Source organism: Rana temporaria, chromosome 2, assembly GCF_905171775.1.
Source record: "Rana temporaria chromosome 2, aRanTem1.1, whole genome shotgun sequence".
Taxonomy (NCBI): Eukaryota; Metazoa; Chordata; class Amphibia; order Anura; family Ranidae; genus Rana; species Rana temporaria.
In genome coordinates, this window is record NC_053490.1 from 523,751,356 (window position 1) to 523,772,571 (window position 21,216).

The 21,216-nt window shown below is 44.3% G+C and overlaps 1 protein-coding gene across 1 annotated transcript in view; it reads right to left on the bottom strand.

The window, feature by feature from the left end:
• LOC120928032 (galactosylgalactosylxylosylprotein 3-beta-glucuronosyltransferase 1-like) overlaps window positions 1-21,216 on the bottom strand; it is a 212,189-nt gene that overhangs the window by 22,265 nt on the left and 168,708 nt on the right. Inside the window, exon 3 of the mRNA XM_040339104.1 lies at window positions 18,697-19,229. Coding sequence (XP_040195038.1) covers window positions 18,697-19,229 — 533 coding nt within the window. The remainder of the gene's footprint in view (window positions 1-18,696; window positions 19,230-21,216) is intronic.

The window sequence follows — 21,216 nt, forward strand, 5'->3', positions numbered from 1 at the left end:
CCCCAGGGCAGGGTCCCACTTTGTAAGCCTCATTTATTACTGTACTGTCCCCAGCCCCTGTGCTCCGACTTGTCACCTGGCCTGCTCAAAAAGGGTTCCATTTGCTCATCTTCTAATCTGGACTGGTCTGGTGTGGTGGGTGGCTGAGCGCCTGTCTTTGTTCCCGGGTCCAGTCGGGCGACTGGTGGAGTCAGGAGGTGCTGCTGCCGCGGTCGGTGAGGGAGAGGTGGTGGGTGGACTGGAAGCACAGGGCAGCACCGGGTAAAGGCCTTACTCCTCTGGGCCTCGCTCTGAGAGACTCTGTGAATGTGACATCACTGGTTGCTAGATGCCAGGCGGGGCAGCCCTAGCAACCAGTTTGGCAATTGTCTATTAGGGTGGCTGTGTGTCCTCATTTCATTCCGGGACAATGTATTGTCCCGGAATGAAGGTGCCTGGGACACGGGACAAAAATGCGAATTGCGGGACAATCCCGGGCAATCCGGGACACATGGGCACCCTAGGGGGGTGCAAGTATTTGACTCATTCGAAGGTTGAGATGCCGCAGCTTTTCAATGCACAGGCTGCCGGAAAGGTAAGTGTATAAACGCTTCTTTTACATGTGACCTTTTTTTTAACTTATTATAATAGTATTAATATTATATAACTATATATTATAATATTAATAAATAATAATTATTAACAACCATAATAATAATAAAATAATAATGATACATAATAATAATTATAATTATTATTATTATTATATATATTATAATATTATATTAATATTTATTAATTATTAACAACAAAAATAATACAAATAATAATGATACATATTAATATTATTATTATTAATAAAAATAATAATAACAAAATATTATTATTATATTTATACATATTTATACATATTTATTCATTATTTTACATTTTATTTTTGTAAATGAACCCTGTGATGATAGGGTAACTTTACAGCTGAACTATGGTACAAGCAAATATTGTCTAAATACATTTGTTCCTGGAATCTTGGTGTGCTTTGTGTATTTAATCCGAATCTGTGAGTAATCCAATGTGAGACTTTTCCTTCCTGTAATAAAGACCGCTCACTGCTGCTCTCTCTCCTCGTGCAGGGTGACAGGTCTGGTCTCCGCCCCCTCATGTAGTTTTCTGCAGGAAGCCTGGAGTGGGTGGAGCCTTCTGGGCCCCTCCCGCTGCTCTGTTCTTTGCACAGGCAACACAGTGACGTCACCTCTACTTTTAAAAGGTAAAAACTGGGGGCCAGATTCACAGAAATAGTACGCTGGAGTATCTGCTGATACTCCGGCGTACTTTCAAATTTGCCGCGTCGTATCTTTATTTGTAATTCACAAACAAAGATACAACGGCTTTTGGCTAAGATCCGACAGGCGTACGGCTTCGTACGGCTTCGAATCTTAGGTGTAATTCTCCGGCAGCCGCTGGGTGGAGTTTGCGTCGTTTTCCAGCGTCGGGTATGCAAATTAGCTGATTACGGCGATCTACGAAGATACGCGCGTTCGTCGCAATCTCTTACGTCATCGCTAGTCGGTTTTTCCCGTCGCAAAACTAAGGCTGCTTTTTCATGGCTTACATTTAGAACAGCCATGTTAAAGTATGGCCGTCGTTCCCGCGTCGAATTTCACATTTTTTTTTTGCGTAAGAAAGTACGTTACGCACGTCGCCGTTCAAAAAACACGTTGGGGCGCCGTAATTTCACGCAAAGCACGGCGGGAAATTTCCGAACGGAGCATGCGCAGAACGTTTGGCGCGGGAGCGCGCCTAATTTAAATGGTGCCCGCCCCATTTGAATTAGGCGGGCTTTTGCCGGACGGCTTTAGGCTACGCCGCCGCAAGTTTACAGGTAAGTGCTTTGTGAATCAAGCACTTACGCTGGAAACTTGCGGCAGTGTAACGTAAAGGGGATACGTTACGCCGCCGAGCGGCTACGTGAATCTGGCCCTGGGATCGCAAAATTGGGTACAACCAAAGTCAATTTATATCTTTTGTGTTTAATGAGGAATATGTTTAAAAAATTTTTTTCTGTAGTTCAACTTTAAGTGGGTCACAACTACAAGAAGAATAAACTAAAATTGAAAAACACAAGAAAATTAAGGAAGAAAAAAATATATATTTTTTTGCTCTACTTTCTTTACCACGCTGAGCACAATAAGGCATTTTTATTGTTATGGCCTGACTGTCAGTTTTATTACTTTCTATCAGCTTTCAAGTACAGCGATTGCTTCTCAGTTTCCAAGCCCAGAGGATTGAAATGAGTGAGGAAGGTTATTGAAAATGGCTTTCAATGGGCAGCGTAGTAGTATAGATCCATCACCATCGCAATCTCCATTGCTTGGTAACTCTGCATTGGGGATCAGGATGATAGATTGCTTCATTTTCTATGGATACTTTTCATTTCACTCTTTAATTGGTCTTGACCTTTAACCACTTAAGACCCGGACCAAAATGCAGCTAAAGGACCTTGCCCCTTTTTGCGATTCGGCACTGCGTTGCTTTAACTGACAATTGCGCGGTCGTGCGACATGGCTCCCAAACAAAATTGGCGTCCTTTTTTCCCCACAAATAGAGCTTTGATTTGGTGGTATTTGATCACCTCTGCGGTTTTTATTTTTTGCGCTATAAACAAAAATAGAGCGACACTTTTGAAAAAAATTCAATATTTTTAACTTTTTGCTATAATAAATATCCCACAAAAATATATATAGAAATTTTTTTTTCCTCAGTTTAGGCCGATACGTATTCTTCTACCTATTTTTGGTAAAAAAAAATCGCAATAAGCGTTTATCGGTTGGTTTGCGCAAAATTTATAGCGTTTACAATATAGGGGATAGTTTTATTGCATTTTTATTATTTTTTTTTTTTTACTACTAATGGTGGCGATCAGCGATTTTTTTCGTGACTGCGACATTATGGCGGACACTTCGGACAATTTTGACACATTTTTGGGACCATTGTCATTTTCACAGCAAAAAATGCATTTAAAATGCATTGTTTATTGTGAAAATGACAGTTGCAGTTTGGGAGTTAATCACTAGGGGGCGCTGTTGGGTTTATGTGTTCCCTGAAGTGTGTTTACAACTGTAGGGGGGTGTGGCTGTAGGTGTGACGTCATCGATTGTGTTTCCCTATAAAAGGGATGACACGATCAATGCAGCCGCCACAGTGAAGAACGGGGAAGCCGTGTTTACACACGACTCACCCGGTTCTTCATCTACGGAGACCGATCGCGGGACTCGGACCGGGTCGCGGGCGCCCCTGCGACCCATGGCTGGGTACTAGTACAGGACGTACCTGTACGTACATGTGCCCAGCCATGCCATTCTGCCGACGTATATGTGCAGGAGGCGGTCCTTAAGTGGTTAAATGACTGAAGTAGGGAAGTCAGATATAATATTCCCATACACAGGGCAGGCCAGTACAGAGCGATGACATGGCGGAGTAGATGTGGTATCTTCTTCTTCCTCCTCCTGCTCATCTCTTTGGCCAATGAGAGGACATGTTTAACCAGAGGGAGCAGAAGATTACTGCCTGGAGCTGGAGTAGAGACTACAGGGCAGTCAGCCTGGGTTGAAAAGCTTGCTCCTGTTTTTTTTTCCACCATGTTTTGCCACTGTGGCCCATTTTTTCCTTTTGTATTGTGACCTAGGATGGACAGTTGATCTAGGCTGGAGGTCTCCAAACTTTCGAAATAAAGGTCCAGTTTACTGTCCTTCAGACTTTGAGGGAGCCGGATTGTGGCTAGTTGGAGTAGAAACTGCCCTGTTGTTAATGGGTGTACAAATGTCCCATCATTGGTATTAATAGGAGGCATAGTGTCCCATCATTGGTGTTAGTAGGAGGAATAGTGTCCCTTCAGTGGGAGAAATAGTGTTCCATCATTGGTGCTAGTGGGAGGAATAGTGCTTCACCGTTGGTGTCAGTGGAAATAATAGTGCTCCATCATTCTTGTCAGAGGGAGGAATAGTGCCCCAACATTGGTGTTAGTTGGAGGAACAGTGCCCTAACATTGGTGCCAGTGGGAGGAATAGTGCTCCATCCTTGGCGTCAGTGGGAGAAATAGTGTCCCTTCATTGGTATCAGTGGGAGGTATAGTGTCCCATCATTGGTGTCAGTGGGAGGAATAGTGTCCCATCATTGGTGTCAGTGGGAGGCAAAGTGCCCCACCCTTGGTGTCAGTGGGAGGAATGGTGCCCCTTCCTTGGTAACAGTAGGAAGAATAGTGCCCTATCCTTGTTGCCAGTGGGAGAAATAGTGCCCCGTCCTTGGTGTCAGTGGGAGGAATAGTGCCCCATCCTTGGTGCCAGTGGGAGGAATAGTGTCCCATCATTGGTGCCAGTGGGAGGAATAGTGCCCCATTGATAATTCCTCCAATAGTGCCCCATAATTTGTGTTAGTGGGTGAAATAGTGCCCCATCATTGGTGTTAGTGGGAGGAATAGTGTCCCATCATTGGTGTCAGTGGGAGGAATAGTGCCCCATCATCGATGGTGTCTTTGGGAGGAATAGTGCCCCATCATTGGCATCAGTGAAAGGAATAGTTCCTGGTTGTTGGTGTCACTGGCAGGAATTATGCCCCGCTGTTGGTGTCAGTGGGAGGAATAGTGCCCTGTATCCGTGGGATAAAAAGTGCCCCAAGGGCAGGGTAAAGGCAAGAAAAGGGCAGCAGTTTGGAGACCACTGATCTAGCTATCATCAGATGAGCAATACATCCAGCTCACATCAATGGGAGGGATCCAGGAGAATGCAAGTGAAAGCTCCCCTTGCATCTACCCCCTCTCCTCCAGCTGCCCATGCCTGTGAAAACTGTATTCATGGCAGCCTGATGCTCGCTGACTGCATAGTACGAACTGAGGTCTACTGCCGCTACAAGAAGCCATAATGAAATCACGGTTTAATTAAGGAGCAAAAACATATTGATTTTACAATGGATGTAAAAATTGATATTTTCAAAGTTAAAGGTGATTAAACATGTTTCGGGAAGCCAATTACAAGGGTAAATTAAGACAGCCATTAAAACTAGAATGCCAACCGGAGCTCCAGAGAGAGCGCTGGCATATTAAATCACCTTGTTTTATTATTTTACAATGTGCCAACATATTAGTACAATGTAGTGGTTAAATATGTACATAATGGGCGAGGACCTTGTTACCAAGGGCCAGATTCACATACAATTGCGGCCGTGTAACGTAACCTGTTTACGTTACACCGCCGCAAGTTTTCAGTGTTAGTGCCCGATCCACAAAGCACTTACCTGTAAATTTGCGGCGGTGTATCATAAACACGTCCGGCGCAAGCCTGCCCAATTCAAATGGGGCGGGTACCATTTAAATTAGGCGCTCTCCCGCACCGGACGTACTGCGCATGCTCCTTTCGCAATTTTCCCGAAGTGCTTTGCGCCAAATACGGCGGCGCGACGTGTTTGTGAATCGCGACGTGCGTAACGTACTTACGCCGGGAAAAAAAAAATTCAAAAGCAACGCGGGAACGACGGGCATACTTTAACATGGTGGAGTAATTTTACACCATGTTAATAGCAGCCCTAACTTTGCGACGGGAAACTAAGACTTGCACTGACGTAACGACGGGAAAAACCTTTGTGGATCGCCGTAACTGCTAATTTGCATACCCGACGCTGGAATACGACGCGAACTCCACCCAGCGGCGGCTGAGGTACTGCATCCTAAGATCCGACGGTGTAAGTCAATTACACCTGTCGGATCTTAGGGCTATCTATGCGTAACTGATTCTATGAATCAGTCGCATAGATACTCTGAGAGCAACGACGGCGTTTCGAAGAAACGCCGTTGTATCTCTTCTGTGAATCTGGCCCCAAGAGCTTACAGTCTATAACCTAGCAATTAAAGAGGAAGAGCTTATAACCTATAAGAGAAGAATGGTAAAAGAGTTCACAATCTATCAAATTATAAAAGGGGGGATTACAGAAGGTAAAGCGCTTAAAGTCCATTGAGGGTATACAAGAGTTCTATAGAAGGCAGAAGAGCTTACACTCTAATATGGTATAAGGGAGAATACAGAAGGTGAAGATCTTACAGTCTATTAACATATACGTGTAGCGCCCTGCTCCCAAAAGACTGGGCGCTATGTTAAATTGAGAGGGTGTATGAGCCGATATTGTGGCTCAGACTGTATGATTTGTTCTAAATTAGCCTCTTTTTTGGCAATGGCTGTGCCTGATAGCATATTCCCATAGTTGCCTTTAGGTGGTGATACCCCCCACAGGCCAGTGTTGGAACACGAGAAAGTCAGGGATCATTGAGTATTTTTCCTCGGGAACAGCCCAGTGGGAGTGGTGCCCGCTGTGCATGCCGGGGAGGGATACTTAAGGGGCAGATGCCATATTTTGGGGTCCTTCGCCTTGTGGCCCTCCTGGCACGAGGTATGTGTTGTGTGATTTCCAGCCGCGGGACCACGTTGGCCCAAGGCTGCATCTCTACCAGTAGGCCCAGTTATGCTGACTGGGGCCTACGAATCAAGAGGGATCCCAAGCTGTCCATCTAATCGAAGGAAGCTACACTTAATGAAGGAAACCAGGGGAGGACCTACCCTGGAGGAGACCAAGCGGAAGGCATTTGTCTCAGGATAGGCCTGGTGACCTTATTAAGGAGGGATCCACGACTCAAGTTGTCCTACAGTTCGCCGGGGGCTCTTTAACTGTACGGCTTGAAGTTCGGGTATTACATCCTGTGGCAGAGGATTCCGGACTGTTTGTTCTCAATCAGTCTGTGGCAGAGAACTGGTTTGTGAATCATTCCGGCTGCGGGGCCAGGTGAGAGAGGTCTATCCGGGTGAGCAAAACCCACTCAAGTGGAGTGGTGAATGACTTTGAAGTTTAGGGGTTTTTCCCCAGTGATCTGTACCGTGTACCTGAACCTTCCCTTCCCTCTTCAACCTTCTACCTTCTTCACAAGTTTTGAGCAAAAGAATAAAACCTGACAGTTAGAGGTTTTACATCTTGTGTGGATATTGGAGTACTTTTAGACTTTCTTCCCATAGAGACGACAAATGTTGAGGTAACATGTAGGCCCGAAATCTAACCAGCAGCTCCTACGGGGGTAGTTCTACATAAGGGAGGGTTGATCTTGGTCTCATCTGTCCATAGGATGTTGTTCCAGAACTGTGAAGGCTTTTTTAGATGTTGTTTGGCAAACTCTAATCTGGCCTTCCTGTTTTTGAAGCTCACCAATGGTTTACATCTTGTGGTGACCCCTCTGTATTCACTCTGGTGAAGTCTTCTCTTGATTGTTGATTTTGACACACATACACCTACCTCCTGGAGAGTGTTCCTGATCTGGCCAACTGTTGTGAAGGGTGTTTTCTTCACCAGGGAAAGAATTATTCGGTCATCCACCACAGTTGTTTTCCGTGGTCTTCCGGGTCTTTGGTGTTGCTGAGCTCACCGATGTGTTCTTTCTTTTTAAGGATGTTTCAAACAGTTGATTTGGCCACACCTAATGTTTTTGCTATCTCTCTGATGGGTTTGTTTTTTTCAGCCTAATGATGGCTTGCTTCACTGATAGTGACAGCTCTTTGGATCTCATATTGAGAGTTGACAGCAACAGATTCAAGATGCAAATAGCACACTTGAAATTAACTCTGGACCTTTTATCTGCTATTGGCCATGAATCAGCTGAGCAGCCAATTGTCCCATTACCTTTGGTCCCTTAAAAAGTGGGAGGCACATATACAAACTGTTGTAATTTCTACACCGTTTACCTGATTTGGATGTATTTACCCTCAAATTAAAGCTGAAAGTCTGCAGTTAAAGCACATCTTGTTTAATTTTAAATCCATTGTGGTGGTGTATAGAGCTAAAAAGATTAGAATTGTGTCGGTGTCCCAATATTTATTGACCTGACTGTAGGTGTGCACAGCCTATAGCATTAGGGTGTGCACCCCAAAAAGCTATAGGGCAGTAGGGAAATGGACAGTGTCGGGAGAGCAGAGGATGATGTCAAAAGAGCAAAGGCTGGTGTCAGTAGTTTATTTTTTTTATTACTTTTTTACAATTTTCTTTTTTTTTTTACAAAATACATATTTATTTTTACCATATTATTTTATAATTTTTTTCCATTGTTTTAGGAGCCTCATTGGGGGCCTATGTGAATAATAAGTGGTCTAAACAGACCCCCGATGTCTCACTTTTGCAGCAAAGTAGCAGGGGGAATCTGCCCAGCACTGGGTCGTTAGAGTGTGCTCAGGCACACCTGGCACACCCTGTGCGCACGCCTATGCTCCTAAACCTTGTGAACAGCCTTCCCAGAAGAGTTGAAGCTGTTATAGCTGCAAAGGGTGGGCCAACTCAATATTGAATCCTACGGACTAAGACAGGGTGCCATTAACGTTCATGCGTGTGTAAAGGCAGGGGCCCCAAAACTTTTGGTAATATAGGCCCAGATTCACGTACAGCGACTTATATTTGAGCGGGCATAGCGCAGCTCATATGCGCTACGCCAACGTAACATAGAGAGGCAAGACCAGTATTCACAAAGCACTTGCTCCCTAAGTTACGGCGGCGTAGCGTACATGGGCCGGCGTAAGCCTGCCTAATTCAAAGTAGGCAGGTAGTGGGCATGATGTATTGAAATTAACTGTGACCCCATGTAAATGAAGGGCCGAACGAACGGCGCATGCTCAGAATCACGTCGAATTTACGCCCTAAGATACGACGGCTCAATGCGTTCGACGTGAACGTAACCTACGCTCAGCCCCATTTTCGTACGACTTATGTGAACAACGTAAAATACAACGGCTGTTCCGACGTCCATACCCTAACATGACTTACACCTGCTATTGAGGTGGTTTATCTTTACGCCGGACGTACGCCTTACGTAAACGGCGTAGATTACTGCGACGGGCGTAAGTACGTTCGTGAATTTGCCGTATCTAGGTCATTTACATATTCGACACGTAAATCAATGGAAGCGCCCCTTGCGGCCAGCGTAAATATGCGCCCAAGATACGACGGCGTAGGAGACTTACGTCGGTCGTATGAAGCCACAATTCAGGCGTATCTTGTTTGCTGAATAAGGCGCATAGATACGGTGTATCCGTGGACTTACTCGGCGTATCATTAGATACGTCGGCGTAAGTCTTTCTGAATCCGGGCCTCAGTGTATATAAGGTGCAATTTATAGGGTAAAAAGGATGGACACAGAAGGAGGAGAGCTTGCAATCTATTACAGTGCAAGTGAAGAATATAAAGATTAGAACCTATTTGCAAATAAAACGCTAGTTCAAAACAAGCAATGCTTTATAATTCCTAATGCTGAAAGCCATTCCTAGCCAAACCACATAAATAAATGGAACATGCGGTGAAAGAGAATAAAGCTGTCGTTATGCGGGGGGACATTTGGGAACATTTACTTCATATTTGACAATTTTAATTGGAATATTGATTGTAACCTAAGAATGTTCAATAAATAATAGTAAAGGAACAAAAAAAGAAAAAACCCATAGAAATATTCTATTAAATTAAACCATGTCAGGGCACTTGGCCTGATTGTTTTGAACAGCAGCATATTTCTTTTAGACTAAATACCATGTATGCTTAACAACAGTTTTTTTTTTATAATGTTTTAAAAAATTGTTCTATGCATGATGCATTGATGATCAAAAAAACATTTTGACTGACGTCTCCCATTTTATTTGTCTTCAGTGATTGGTCCCGTACCTGGTCCCATTGTGACCTTGTCCGTGTTCATTAAATATTCTTTGAGGATTCCTCTAATCAGTGTTGACTCTTCCAAAAATCAGACAATGTGTGGCTAGGCTTAGAGGATGTAATAAACTTCCCTGCACAGATGCAGGCAATGATCCTGCATCAGTTTCTAATGATCACTTAAAGATAATGGATTGTGTTTTTGCTCATGTATTCTTTATTTACCATGTTCAGAAATAAAGATTAACTCTTTTGTCATCTGAAGCAATGGTGGCCAATGGGATTTTTTGTTGGGGGCGGCGGCAAACAGTATCCCACCCTCAACCCCCACAACTCCCCCCGTCGGTCAGTAGCACTTAACCCATCAGCGGCGGTTTCCCCTGCCGAGCGGTGACCTCCCATTTTCCTGCTCTCCTGGGTAGGCTCCGGTCGCACTCTCTGCGACCTGAGCCCACCCTATTTTGAAGCCTATTCCCGGTGCCCTGAAAGGGGCCAGTAGTATGAGTAGGGACTGGCCGCTGTTGTCAGAGGCGGCTCTTTAATTAGGCAAATTAGGCGGTCGCCTAAGGCTTCGCACTCGGTCGCCTAACTTACCCAATGCTTAACGCTGCTGTGCTTAGGCAGCGTTAAGAGTCCTGACTCAGGAGCGGGGCTGCCAGTGTCCCTAACAACCAGCGAATATCGGTGACACCACCCCTTATAATGTCAATGACCCAGCATGCCCTCAGTCAATGATGTCACAAGGGGGCGGGTTCACCAGGTGACATCACTAGGTGGCCCCCGCCTCTTAGTTACTAAAGAGCAGGATTTTGGGGGCTCCAGATTCTGATAAGCCCCCTGCCCACAGACCCCCATAACCACCCGCCAGGGTTGTGGGGAAGAGGCTCTTGTCTGGAGATACGCCATCGTATCTCCTTTGTGAATCTACCCCGTTGTATATAGTTAGTTAGGCTTCCTGTTACTGAGGTATTTTGGTTATATGGTTGTGGTTCACTCGTATCTTCATATTAGCTGTGTTTGCTGGCATTTGCATGTCTTTTGTTTTACTATTATTAAATTTACTTCACTATATACAGTCTGGACTTAGTTTCCTAGTGTAGGTATGCAGATTTGTCCATCCCTGCTGCTGATTCCTGATTATGACCTCATGGTTTGATCTCTGCTAGCTGCATAACTAAGAGGTCATAGGCTCTTTACACTTTTCTGTAAATATGTTATTAAGCTCCTACATGTTCCACCCGGTATTAGGCCATATTCACATTTCATATAAGAATCCCAGTGGGGGTTCCTGGGGGTTTAGCTGCGGGAGGCCCCATTGAAAGCAATTTGAGGCTGCTGGCTCCCACTCACAGGTAATCACTCATGGAGCGATCACCTGCAAGTGATCGGCCCTGGACACAGACAATCTATGTCCAGGACTGATCACTCACAGGAGATTGCTCCATGAGTGATTACATGCGAACAGCTGCTATTAAAGAGGAAGTAAACCCTGATGGGTTTTACTTCCTCTTTGTTTTCCTGTAAAGCATAATGGGCTACTACTATGCACCACATAGTAGCCCATTATGTGTCACTTACCTGAAACCGAAGCCTGCTATGTCCCTGATCTAGCTGGCTGGAAGCGTCCATTCTTCACCCCTCTTCCTTCCGGGGCTGCGAACTCGGCTCTGTGACTGGTCGGAGTCGTGTTACGTCACTCCCGCGCATTAGTGCGGGAGCCGCCAGTCACGGCATGACCCCAGCTTGAAGCGGCACAGCGTGCCCTTTCTAGAGCGCACATGCGCAGAATACACCGGCGGGTTAGACATCGCCGTACGGGGAATTGTAAAGCACCTACAGGTAAACCTTAATCTAGGCTTACCTGTAGGTGAAAGTGGTCTGTAATGCCCTGTACACACGATCGGTTCATCTGATGAAAACAAACCGATGGATTTTTTCATCAGATATCCGATGAAGCTGACTTTCATCAGTCTTGCCTACACACCATCGGTTAAAAATCTGATCGTGTCCAACAAGGTGACGTAAAACACTACGACGTGCTGAGAAAAATGAAGTTCAATGCTTCAGGGCATGCGTCGACTTGATTCTGAGCATGCGTGGATTTTTGACCAATTGATTTCCCCACAGACGATCGTTTTTTTTCTGTCGGTTTTTTAACCACATCCATACCAGCCCATTGTAAAATGACGTCCACAAAGGACCTCTAAAGATCCGGGTGGACGTCATATGACGTCCTGGGCTTTGTGGGGGGATATCTGAATGATGCCTGCAGCTAGAGGCATCATTCAGATATCCTTCTCTTGTGCCGGCGATTCTGCACAACGTAAGAATGATCATAGCGGCGGTTCCGCCGCTAGATCGTTCTTACAGGCGGCGGGAGGGGACATCCCCCCCTCCCGCCGCCATCCGGTGCTTCTCCGGGCTCTCCCGTGCCATCGGGGGCCCGGAGAACGAATCGTCCGGCGCTGGCAGGAAGCATAGAGATGACTGGTGACCAGATGGTCACCCGTCATCTCTATGACCGTCGGAGGACCCGGGCACGATGTGATGACGTCACGCCAGGGTCCACGTAAGTAAACAAAGCCGCAATTGCGGCTGCTAAGCAACAGTAAGCATGAGATCGGTGAATTTTTTTTCACCGATTTCATGCTTTCCAGCCTGGAGGAGAGATGAGGTCTTATTGACCCCGCATCTCTCCATAAAGAGGACCTGTCACACACATTCCTATTACAAGGGATGTTTACATTCCTTGTAATAGGAATAAAAGTGATAATAAAAAAAATAAAATTAAAAAAAAAAGTGTAAAAAAAAAAAATATATATGTAAAAAAAAAAAAAAATGTTTTTAACGCCCCTGTCCCCAGTAGCTCGCGCGCAGAAGCGAACGCACACGCAAGTCCCGCCGACATATGTAAACGCCATTTAAACCACATATGTGAGGTATCGCCGCGTGCGTTAGAGTGCCAGCAACAATTCTAGCACTAGATCTCCTCTGTAAATCTAAACTGGTAACCTGTAAAAAATTTCAAAGCGTTGCCTATGGAGATTTTTAAGTACCGAAGTTTGGCGCCATTCCATGAGTGTGCGCAATTTTAAAGCGTGACATGTTAGGTACTGTATCTATTTACTCGGTGTAACATCATCTTTCATATTTTACAAAAAAATTGGGCTAACTTTACTGTTTTTTATTTTTTTAATTCATGAAACAATTTTTTTCCAAAAAAAAGGCGTTTGAAAAATGATTGCGCAAATACCGTGCAAGATAAAACATTTCAATGACCGTCGTTTTATTCCCTAGGGTGTCTGCTAAAAAAACATATATAATGTTTGGGGGTTCTGCGTAATTTTCTAGCAAAAAAATTATGATTTGTACATGTTGGAGAGAAGTGCCAGAATAGGCCTGGTATGGAGGTGTGTATAAAAGCCCTGTATGGAAGCGGTTAACCATACGAAAATTTTAAAACAGGTTCTATTTTTTTTCACCGATGGGAAAAAAACTGATGGGTCCCACCCACGATCGGTTCGTCCTATGAAAACGGTCCATCGGTCCGTTTTCATCTGACAAACCGATCGTGTGTGCAGGGCATTAGGGTTTACAACCACTTTAACTTTAGTCTGTAGGAACCAGCAACCTCCCATTGCTTTCAATAGGGCTACCTCCCACAGCTAACCGACGGGAATCCCCACTGGGGTTTGAGCATATAATTGGTGTTGGGACCATTTGGAAACGTGAATTTGACCTTATGTAGCTCTTCCCAGTCCTGCCCCTCTTCTCATTTGATAGTCATCTCTATTTAGCAGAACAAGTAGCACGTGACTGATAAAAGAGCAGAAGAGTAGGATTAGGGTAAGGACAGAACCACGCTATTACATAAAAAAGAATAAAAGTGGTCCCTAAAGAAAAATTCTTGTGAAGAAATGATTACAGATTACCATCCTTCAGGTGGTAGCACCAACTTCTTCACCTCTTTCTAATGTTGAGATTAGAAATGGCATAGACTCTGCAAGATGGCATACGGATAATATAAAGTAGACATAAAGCAAAAGCTAGCATAGATTTCCATATATTTCCATATATTCTCTGCATAGTAAGTATGTATCCACAATTTTAACTTGTAATATAACAGCTATAAATGAGTTCTGCTTTACCTTGACTATAATTCTATGACTAATTTACACACACACATACTTTTTTTAAAGCTTGTGTTTGGTATACTGCTTTATTTTTTATTGTAGGCTGAAAAAATGTACACTCTTTTACATCATTTTAAAATTAACTTATCGTTTTTCTTTAACCACTTAAGACCCGGACCTTTAGGCAGCTAAAGGACCCGGCCAGGTTTTGCGATTCGGCACTGCGTCGATTTAACAGACAATTGCGCGGTCGTGCGACGTGGCTCCCAAACAAAATTGGCGTCCTTTTTCCCCCACACATAGAGATTTCTTTTGGTGGTATTTGATCACCTCTGCGGTTTTTATTTTTTGCACTATAAACAAAAATAGAGCGCCAATTTAAAAAAAAAATCAATATTTTTTACTTTTTGCTGTAATAAATATCCCCCAAAAATATATAAAAAAACATTTTTTTCCTCAGTTTAGGCCGATACGTATCTTCTACATATTTTTGGTAAAAAAAAATCACAATAAGCGTTTATCGGTTGGTTTGCACAAAATTTATAGCGTTTACAAAATAGGGGATAGTTTTATTGCATTTTTATTTTATTTTTTTACTACTAATGGCGGCAATCAGCGATTTTTCTCATGACTGCGACATTATGGCGGACACTTCGGACAATTTTGACACATTTTTGGGACCATTGTCATTTTCACAGCAAAAAATGCATTTAAAATGCATTGTTTACTGTGAAAATGACAGTTGCAGTTTGGGAGGAAACCACAAGGGGCGCTGAACGGGTTATGTATGACCTAATATGTGTTTCTAACTGTAGGGGGGTGTGGTTGTAGGTGTGATGTCATCGATTTTGTATCCCTATAAAAGGGATCACAAGATCGATGAAGCCGCCACAGTGAAGAACGGGGAAGCTGTGTTTACACACAGCTCTCCCCGTTCTTCAGCTCCGGGGACCGATCGCGGGACTCCAGCGGCGATCAGGTCTGCGGGTCCCGCAGTCCTGGTCACGGAGCTTCGGACCGGGTCCACGGGCGCGTGCTGCGGGCGCGTGCCCCGGGCCCACGACTAGGTACTAGCACAGGACGTACCTGTAAGTTCTTGTGCCCAGCCGTGCCATTCTGCCGACGTAAATGTGCAGGAGGCGGTCCTTAAGTGGTTAATACTATATTAGTATCTGACAATTGCAGTATTAAACAGTAGCACACTGCCATCTCCAGGCTGAATGCTTATTGTATGACTGAAGGCTGGAGGCAACTAATTACTGTGCTGTAGCTGAAATAGTGATCACATGATCAGGAGCCATTGTGATTGGTTCTGGATTGTTAGTGGGGATCAGTGACAGTCTAGCCTGATAGGTTGCAAGCTACACACGGCATTGGCTGCTGCCTGCGTAACAGATGGGCTTAACAGGGACAAGGTGGGAAGAGTTAAATTTTTATGAATTAGGTAAATCTGAAATATTACATATACACATTGGCCCGGATTCATAAAGCACTTGCGCCGACGTATCTCAAGATATGCCGACGTAAGTGCAAATGTGCGCCGTCGTATCTGTGCGCCGGACCCACAAACTAAGATACGCCTAAAAACAGGCTTCATCCCGCCGACGTAACTTGCCTACGCCGGCGTAGGGTGGGCAAACATTTACGCCGGACGCATGGTGGCGCTGCCATTCATTAGCCATTCAAATATGCAAATGAGGAAAATACGGCGATTCATGAACCTGCGCGCGCCCGACGCAGGCTATGAGAGGTGCGCGTAAGTTGTATGACCGGCATAAAGTTAAGCCCCATAAAGGAGGTGTAACTCAGCAGCAGACATGTAAAGGTCTGCATCAGGGAACACAAGCATATTTTACGTTGGACATTTGTCTGGATGGGCGTAGATTACGTTCATGGCTTAGGCAGTGATCCGGCGTATCTTAGGCAGTTGTTCCGACGTGGTTGTGAGCATGCGCACGGGGATGCGTCCACGTCACGACGCATGCGCAGTTCGTTAAACGTACTTGTCTGGCTCTCAAACCATCATTTGCATGGGGTCACGCCTCATTTGCATGGGTTTGCATGGGGCAAGCCCACTTCCACCTATGCCGGCCTGCGCCTTCAAACCTACGCCACGCCGACGCAGCTTTGGGAGCACTGGCTTCCTGAATTCAATGCTTGCCTCTCTGCGCTACATCGGCGTAGCGTACATTGATTTGCACTATGGCGGCGTAATGTGCGCCCGCTCTCTGTGAATCCGGGCCTATGTTGTCAAAAGTATTGGAACACCTGCCTTTACACACACATGAATGAACTTTATTGGCATCCCAGTCTAAGTCCGTAGGGTTCAATATTGAGTTGGCCCACCCTTTGCAGCTATAATAGCTTTCACTCTTCTGGGAAGACTGTCCACAAGGTTTAGGAGCGTGTCTTTGGAAATGTTTGACCATTCTTCCAGAAGCGCATTTGTGAGGTCAGGCAGGTGTGTGGATGAGAAGGCCTGGCTCAAAGTCCCAAAGGTGTTCTATCGGGTTGAGGTCAGGACTCTGTGCAGGCCAGTCAAGTTCCTCCACCCCTAACTCACTCATCCATGTCTTTATGGACCTTGCTGTGTTCACTGGTGCGCAGTCATGTTGGAACAGGAAGAGGTCATCCTCAAACTGTTCCCACAAAGTTGGGAGCATGAAATTGTCCAAAATGTCTTGCTGACGCCTTAAGACTTTCCTTCACTGGAACTAAGGGGCCAAGCCCAACCCCACACCATAATCTCTCTCCACCAAATGATTTGGACAAGTGCACAAAGCAAGGTCCATAAAGACATGGATGAGCGAGTTTGGGGTGGAGGAACTTGACTGGCCTGCACAGTCCTGACCTCAACCCAATAGAACACCTTGGGATGAATTAGAGCAGACTGTGAGTCAGGCCTTCTCTTCCAACATTAGTGCCTGACCTCACAAGTTCCGCTTCTGGAAGAATGGTCAAACATTCCAATAGACACACTCCTAAACCTTGTGGACAGCCTTCCCAGAAGAGTTGAAGTTGTTATAACTGCAGAGGGTGGGCCAACTCAATATTGAACCCTACGGGATGCCATTAAAGTTTATGCGCGTGTAAAGACAGGTGTCCCAATACTTTTTGAGAATTTTGGGCCAGATTACGATGGCGCAACGCCATTTGCGCCGTCGTAAGTCCTAATCTGGCCCGGCGTATCTATGCGACTGATTCTTAGAATCAGTTACGCATAGATATCCATTAGATCTGACAAGCGTAAGGCTCTTACGCTGTCAGATCTTAGATGTAATTTTTTTTCCCGCCGCTAGGTGTCGCCGACGTCGTTTTCCCCGTCGTCTATGCAAATTAGCTATTTACGCGAGATTCCCGAACGTATGCGCGGTCGACGCAGTGAATTTACGACGTTTCCGTAAGCGTAAACTTACCCCTGCTATATGAGGGGTAAGTTTACGAAGGTCCGTCGTATGCCATGTTAAGTATGGTGTCGGGTCAGCGTCGTCCTTTTCCGTTGTTTACGTTGTTTTCCTAAGTCGTTTGCGAATAGGACTTTACGTCAATGACGCTCACGTCGGCGTCATTGACGTTTTCCGTCGTGAGCTGGAGCATGCGCACTGGGCTATTTTAACGCCCGGCGCATGCGCAGTTCGATCGGCGCGGGGGCGCGCTTAATTTAAATACAAGCCGCCCGTTTGAATTACGCGGCCTTACGCCGGGCCATTTACACTACGCCGACGCAAATTACGGAGCAAGTGCTTGGAGAATACGACACTTGCTCCAGTAATTTGCGGCGGCGTAGTGTAAATGGCTTACGCTACGCCGCTGCGGATTCTACAAGAATCTGGCCCATAGTGTATATCTATATAGACTGTTTTAATAAAAGCCATACTTTTTTTTTTTTATTGACTGAAAAAAAATGCACATTAATTTACATAATTTTTTTTAAAAATTGCAATTTTTCTTTAATACTGTAATAGTGTCTGGCGATTGCAGTATTAAACAGAAGTACATTTTGTAAGGTGGGAACAAAAGGCAAGACTTATAACTTCTCCAGTTGACAAGAGATATTTACTGCAGTCATAAACAAAATGTTGCCATCCTGTCCAGGGCAAAAGAAAAGAAACGTGACTTTGGCAAGCTTAACTGTGGACTTGGAATTCATTAGACAAAAGAGAGACAGGTACAATGTTATGAGGGGCTCAGTAGGTGAAGTATTTGTAGATAATGAATAGAGATGTGCGATTTGTTTAGTTACAAATCAAAAGCCGTATGAAATGTTCATTATTTGTATATTCGGGTGTACCTGAATTTCCTTATCACAATAGTAACACATTTCAAAGAATCTGAAATAAATTATGACAAAACGGAATTACAAATTATCTGAATTTGAATTGTAAAATAAATTTGAATTTGAAATGGAAACATATTGCAATGAATACAGTAAGGTATAAAAGTGAAAAACTTATGATTCTAACTTAGGCTTCTTTATAGAATAGAACAAAATAAAAGAATAGAATAGAACAGAAAATAATAGAATAAAATAGGAAAAAAAATTATAATAGAAAATACTAAAATAGAATGAATATAGCCATCTTCTGAATTTCAAATCAATTGGAAAATACCAAAAATACAGAATCTAAATATACAAAACAAATCTGAATATACAAAACAAATTCCCGAAAACAAATCATTCTAACATAATGAATATGATGAAACAAAATTAATAACTTAACAAACAAATCTGAAACTAAACAAAATTCATATTTCCCTCATGCCCTTCTCAAATATTGAATGTAACAGAGCAACGCACAAAAGCACTCAAAGTTAATAAGGACATTGATAAGACATATAAAATTGAACTCTATGTATAAAAGAGAGTTACCTCTTCAAAAAGTTCCAGGCTGTAGGTATTATCATCATCAGCAAAGTAGACCACTCCCTCAGGAGGGTTGGAAGCATTGATGTTGTCCCGAAGCCATCTCAGGCCCAAGTTCCTCTGCATGGTTCCTCTCGGGGTGTGGGAAGGGGTTCTGGATAAGCCTACTTTTTGATTATGTGGGCTCTCGATGTTCAGGTGGGTGAAGTTAAGCCCAGCTTTCTCCAGCAGGTTGGCCACCAGTTTGGTCTTCCTTGGGCAATCTTCAACCACAATCCAGTGCAAATTTACGACATGAAGAAAGGTGTTGGCCAGTCGAACCAGCTCAGCTTTCTGGACAGGCCGGGTGTAGGTGGGCGTAATAACATAGATGACGGGGAGATCCTCATTCCAGGGTGGAGGTCGAGAATAGACGTATGTCCGAACAACTACGGGGGTTGCTCGGGTGGAGTGCTGGTGGACACATTGTAGAGAGTCCTCTTTACTCTGGGTCACATTGTTGAAAAGGGGTCTGACTGTAGAATTGTCACCTGTGTCCTCTGTACAGAGAATATGAATAGAAATATATTTAGTTTTTAGAGAATTTAGGCACTTAAATAAAATAACATTAAAGAAGCATAGAAATATTCCATAAATCAAAATGGATAGTCAACCATTTGAATATTATCTATACTACTGAATATTAATCAGCTTTTAATGGACAGCTTCAACTTCAGCCGAATTCAGTTTTTTTTTTAGTACCAACTGGGGCAACTAAGGCTCCTTTCACACTTATACGACTTCAAAGTCGTGCGATTTTGCGGCCGCAATTTGGGATCAGTACAACTTCAACTTTGCCACAACTTTGGCATTAACCAATCAAAACATACATGGTGTGAGGCAATTCCTTTTCCTGCCACCGCAGTTGTCATTGCTGCTGCAGCAGTAGCAGTGCACCGGTAAAAAGAGGAGGAGAAGCGGAGGCGGAGAAGACGTCAATATTGGGTACATCCCATCATTGACAATCGTGAAGATAGGGGTCAATTTTGGGTCCTCTATAATAAAGAATGAGAAGAATGCTCCTTACATTGGTGGTCAGTGGGAAGAATGTTCCTTACATTGGTGATCAGTGGGAAGAATGTTCCTTACATTGGTGATCAGTGGGAAGAATGCTCCTTACATTGGTGGTCAGTGAGAAGAATGTTCCTTACATTGGTGATCAGTGGGAAGAATGCTCCTTACATTGGTGGTCAGTGGGAAGAATGTCCCTTATATCGGTGGTCAGTGGGAAGAATGTCCCCTTCATCGGTGGTCAGTGGGAAGAATGTCCCCTTCATTGGTGGTCAGTGGGAAGAATGTCCCCTTCATTGGTGGTCAGTGGGAAGAATGTCCCCTTCATTGGTGGTCAGTGGGAAGAATGTCCCCTTCATTGGTGGTCAGTGGGAAGAATGTCCCCTTCATTGGTGGTCAGTGGGAAGAATGTCCCCTTCATTGGTGGTCAGTGGGAAGAATGTCCCCTTCATTGGTGGTCAGTGGGAAGAATGTCCCCTTCATTGGTGGTCAGTGGGAAGAATGTCCCCTTCATTGGTGGTCAGTGGGAAGAATGTCCCCTTCATTGGTGGTCAGTGGGAAGAATGTTCCCTTCATTGGTGGTCAGTGGGAAGAATGTCCCCTTCATTGGTGGTCAGTGGGAAGAATGTCCCCTTCATTGGTGGTCAGTGGGAAGAATGTTCCCTTCATTGGTGGTCAGTGGGATATTGTCTTTGAAGTTTGTCTTTGTAGTTTATCTCGTCTTTGTAGTTTGGGTCACACAAATCATAAATAGCTGGGCACTAACGGATAAATCAAATGATTTGCTCATTATCGAGGACGTCTCTTTTTTTTTACCTGTTTGGAGCACATTGTTCCTGAGGGAATAACCAGGAAGTGAATGTGTGGTGGAAAAATGTGCTTGAGAGGGGCTACTATGCTGAAAGGATTGGGTGGGACAAGGGATAAAAGCTGCTTGTGCTTACAAAGTTGTACTGAAATCGTGTCTATATTATTCAGGTACGATTTGCATGCTACTTGGTTTAACATTGAGGTCTATGGACATCAACTCGCATGGAAGTTGGACCAAAGTAGTGCAGGGACTACTTTAAAGTCGGCACTACTTAAAGCCGTGCCAGTATGAATGGTGTTCATTAAAAATCATGGAGAATGACTTGTCATACGATTTTGCAGTACAAAAACGTGAGACAAGTCGTATAAGTGTGAAAGGGCCCTTAAGGGGTTACAATTTGTGCCTGATTTTTAGTACTGCCTGTGACTCCATTAAGTGGAAATGTATCTATAACAGCTTGATAAAAATTAATGTTCTTTAAAGTGGTTGTAAAGGCTGAAGGTTTCTTCCCTTCATGCATTCAACGCATGAAGGTAAAAATCCTTCCGTGTCCTGCTCCCCCCCAGCCCCTCTAATACTCAACCAAGCACTCTCTTGATCCATTGATGTGCACAGAAGCCTCGGCTGTCCCAGGTCTCTCTCTGCTTATTGGCTGAGACACAGCA